The 4674-nt window shown below is 46.1% G+C and overlaps 1 protein-coding gene across 1 annotated transcript; it reads right to left on the reverse strand.

Annotated features, from left to right (window-relative positions):
* Positions 1-1612: 1612 nt before the first annotated feature.
* LOC124684073 lies at positions 1613-3816 on the reverse strand. Its single transcript, XM_047218476.1, has 3 exons — positions 3703-3816; positions 3361-3604; positions 1613-2090 (listed from the first exon to the last, which is right to left on the reverse strand). Exons 1-3 carry the CDS (start codon positions 3739-3741, stop codon positions 1723-1725), a joined length of 651 nt encoding a protein of 216 aa, XP_047074432.1. The 5' UTR covers positions 3742-3816; the 3' UTR covers positions 1613-1722.
* Positions 3817-4674: the final 858 nt, after the last annotated feature.

Below are 4674 nucleotides of genomic sequence, written 5' to 3' on the forward strand. Positions count from 1 at the left end.
GAGCGGCGGGATCTTGCGCAGCAGCCGGTGTGGAGGCACCGCCGGGTCGTTGAGCCGCTTCCTCACTTCACTGGCATGAGCTGGGAACCCTAGTTCTAGTTGCGTACAACCCCTTGGTAGCCACAACCATCTAAAAGCCTGTTTGGACGATTCCCTGGGCCGAACCCGGCTAGCTGGGTCCTCCCCATCCCCACTTAGGCCCGCAGAGCCCACGCTGGCATGTTGAGTTGGCTCCCAGGAGCCTCCCTCGATACCTCCTCCGAGCCCCACTGGGACGTTGCAGAGTTCCAGATTCTATGGGCCCACATGCCCACACGCAGGGTCGTCCACTAGGCCTCCCTCAGCCCATTTAGAACCTCTCGTAACCAGCGCATATTCCTCATCCTCTCCCCGCGGTGGCGCCGATGCAGGAGATGTAGGTGGTTCCGGTCTCAGCTCGGCAGCCGAGCTTCTGGCCACTGGCGCAGACATCAGACTATGGAGCTGAGGAGATCCCCTTTCCTCCCTCCGCGCTGCCCTGCCACCGCGCAACCTCCGCTCCATCGGATGCCCCAGCCGGCAAAACCGAGGCAACGAACGTGGCTGGAATCTTGACCCCTCCCGCCGGGGGCAAACGCCGTCCTCTTGCCGAGACGAAGTGAGCCACCCAGCTCCTCCGCTGCCGTATGAAGCTATCCAACCGCGCCACAGGAGACGGCCGCCGCGGGGATCCCGATTCCTCATCCGCGGATAGCAAATCTCTTGTTTCTGGCTCCAGATCTAACGCCAGCGAGAACTCCCCGTCCTCGTCCGTCAGCACCCAGAATCTCCCACTGCAGCCTCCCGCCGTAGTGGTCGGCATCCCCATGCCTCGGCCACCGTGGTTCCCCACCGCCGGCGGTGAGGTCACCGAATTCAAATTTGAATCGCATGTGAAGTCGCCAGAGCTCTTTTGTACGTACATCCACTCACTCCCCCGCCCGCTGTCGCCCGAAACGAGTTATGTTTCCTCACTTTCCAGATTTTTTTTTTTGCGAGTATCCTCACTTTCCAGTTTGTTGTGCAGGTTTTCTTTTATGATTCGCTACCTATATAGGAATACATCGAGGAGATGAACTTGGAGTTCAAGATGATCTCTAGAATCTTGTTCTATCTCTAGTCTAGATATATAAGTATTCTAACAGGCACAAGCCATGCTTGTACCGTCGCTACCAGACTAGAATAATAGTTAACAGATTCACCCGACCTTCCTCATTTGAGCTCTGTATATTGCACAAACCATTTTCTATTGAAGCCATGAGAGAGAGATACGTTTAAACCAAGTCCTTAATCTCTACTCCCTCCGTTTAGAAATCTAAAATGTTGAAGCATTTTTCGTTGATTCACCCACTTTAGTTTGTATGTAGTCTATTTTTATTATGTAGGTTCACTCACTTTAGGCTGTATCTAGTCTACTTTATAAGCACCTAAAACATGTGACATTTTTAAACGGAGGGAGTAGTTTTTAGTAATTTTGTCAGGTGTATCTCCCTTTGTATTAGTTAATTCGTTTGAGTAATTTATCTCTAGCTTTGTTAGTTTTAGCATATTGGTTTGCTATCATTCAATGGATACGTTTAAACCAAGTCCTTTGTGTCGTTGTACAAGTGCACACATATGCGGAAACCACTCAGCATGTAAGAGCATCTCTAGCATATACATAATAAAAGGCACAAATGGCAACCCAAGTTAAAAGTAAAAAAACTAGTACATCAGATATGGGCTCCGAGTCAAGTAATCCTCGTACACCAATTTGTCTATCCAAGAATAGTCTACGCTCCTCCCTGGCTGTTGTTCCTTCTTCAATTTTTCCTGCCTCGCTTGATCCCTAGCAGTCCGATCGATGAAAATTCTAAAATCAACGTCCCAGGCAGGATCAAAATAGATAGAGTCTTCATATTCCAATGTATCATCAAACAGAGTATTCATCTGCCCCTTTTTAGCAAGTCCTTGGGCGTCCACTGCACTTTCTCCACGAGCCATTTCTTCAAAATCCGTGCAACGCCCAAGGTAAGATTTTGATGATGGATGGATAATCTTGATCCCATCATACTCACAATGATAGCAGCGACCTGTCAACAGAAAAAAGGAAAAGAAATGATCATCAGCTTGACATAGACATCAGCATCAAAGCTAAGTAACAATAACAACAAGAAACAACAGCTGAATAAAACTCTGTATCAGAATATGCCAGTATGTAAGAACGGAGCCATGCATGCACAATAACTAGCATCTTGAGTTGGCATACTAATGAAGTAAGACAAACGAGGTTGACAAATGGAACTATGTCTTAATACTCCCTTGGGGATTAATTTCCAGGTAGGAGCATTGTTGGGCTTTTAATATGAAGACACCTAACGCAAATACAAATAGTGATTACAGGAACATCAACTACTGATACGTGATGCACGTCTCAATTGTGCATCCTTCACACATGTCAGATGCTAGTGCAACATGGGCCAGACATTCCTTACAATCCTTTAACAAATAAACCCGAAGGATACCAAAAACTAAGCAGAGCAGTTCAGAAAAATTCAGAAAAGGTCCTGTTTCCATTATTTATTTTTAATCTGCGCAAGTTTATGGCGGTAATTTATCAATAATGTAGAAGTGGAAGAAGAGATGAAAGAGCCAAAGAGGAAATGGAGAACATCAAATGGGCCAGGGGATGATCAGTGTTGATGATTTTCCAGAAAACAAGCTATGTAGATAGCCAAAGTAATCACAGGATAGTGTATGATCCTGTAACAACAACAAGAGTACAGTGAAGTATTTGCATAAAAAGAAAAATGCATACTCATGGTCAATGTTGAGGAAATCGGCCGATTAATCGGTGTCAACTCGGTCGACTGGCGATTAGCCATTAATGGGTAAATCGGCCGATTAATCATGCGATAAATGAGTTTATCGGCTAATCGTGACCACCGAGTAGCGATTAATCGGCCGATTAATCGTTGAATCGGACGATCTTTTAAACAGAGGAACTAAGAAAATGCGGTCTTCTTTTATGAATATATCTGAGGAAGTAAAACTTAAGATTTGAACTCCGCAAAAAAACACCATGTTAAACATTATTCTACATATAGGATATTTCATGCTAGCTAAATGTCCCAAACTGAACGCAACTTGAAAGTATGATGGCACTAGAGTACATATCTGGATTATGTGCTTTAAGATAAACCCCTACAAAGCTCGGTTCATATACTGTGGAAGTTGGGTGGATGTTGTAAACATCATTCAAAAGATTATGATAATTAAGTATTATGGAAAGTTGATACCCCTACTACTTAGCTATGCGATGAAAACTGATATATCCATATATGACTTTGTGACAGAGCATACCAGCATCTTTTGATGGATCAGATATAGGACAGCACAAAAATGCCTTGTCTTGCATGTGTTCGTCACTATTGCTATACTGGATGAAGAAGAGTGTGGGAACTTGATCGTTCTGGGAACCTTTTCGCCTCGCCAAGATGTTCATGTGAGAAAATGGGTAACTGCAGCTGTGTGCGCAGCAGCATACACCATCCTCAGGTATTGTAGAATTCACATCACAGATGAAATGAAGCTCATATTCCTGTCCCTGTAATAATCAGATAGAGATAAGATCAGCAAATGTGTCAAACAGAGCGAATGCTAGTACTATGTTACAGTAAGTTACATGATACAAATCGAACTTGCCATTTGTTTTGCATATATAAGTAATGCAGTTTCAGCCATTTTGACAATTGTACCCTGACATGCCTCAAATTTGTCACGGTTCGCTGAGATAATCTTGGCGGCGCGGTTGCTCAATTTCCGGGCCTTCTTCAAAGATTTGCTAGGCGGCAATTTTTGTGAAAAAGTTTCAGATATGGCAAGAACATCACCTGAAAAGAGCACCCGCTTAACCTCAGCTGTTGGCCAAAGAGTTCCCCCCACCTGCGGCATCACCGTCGTTGCAAATTGTACAAACGCAGCAGGACTGGGATGATGTGCAGCACGAGACACGGTATCATAGGCGTCACGTTCAGAAAAGGGCATGTCTCCTTCATAATGACCTTCTGCTTTTGCCATCTCAACGACACTATCAAGTCTGGCATTGCAGATAACCAGACGTCTCATAGCTTCGTATACAGAAAAGTCAGGGAAGCGGGCACATATGTAGGCAACGAGGCCACAGAGGGAGAGGAACTCGACGCGGGCGAGGCTCTTGGTGCAGATCATCGCAACCTCAAAGTGTTGCTCTGGAGGAAACACGGTGTCATACCAAATGGTGTTGAGGATGATGTTGGTGACAGGGTCACAAGGACCGTAGCAGTGGCCGGCTTTGAGGAGCCCGCGGTGGTGGCGCGAGCGCAGTTCGTGCTTTGGTATGCGGGAAATGGCCTCAAGGTATAGCAGGTGGATCTTATCGAGAAGCGCCATCTTGAGGGAGATCTGTAGCCCAACCGGGAAATTTTCCAATTTCCTTTGCTGCAGCCTTGTAACGGCCTTGGTTTTCCTGTGTTGCAGCCTTGCAATGGCGTGCTGCATAGGAGCATGAGTCCCTGAGATTGCCATGTCCGTGGTGGCGGAGGTGAGTAACACAGAGAGTCTCTCTATAGTGGAGTGGCTGATGCAGCCATGTGTCTCGACGAGGAGGTCGGAAGCCTCGTCGGCACGGGAAGCCAG

The sequence above is a fragment of the Lolium rigidum genome, chromosome 1 (genome assembly GCF_022539505.1).
Source record: "Lolium rigidum isolate FL_2022 chromosome 1, APGP_CSIRO_Lrig_0.1, whole genome shotgun sequence".
NCBI classification, from domain to species: Eukaryota; Viridiplantae; Streptophyta; class Magnoliopsida; order Poales; family Poaceae; genus Lolium; species Lolium rigidum.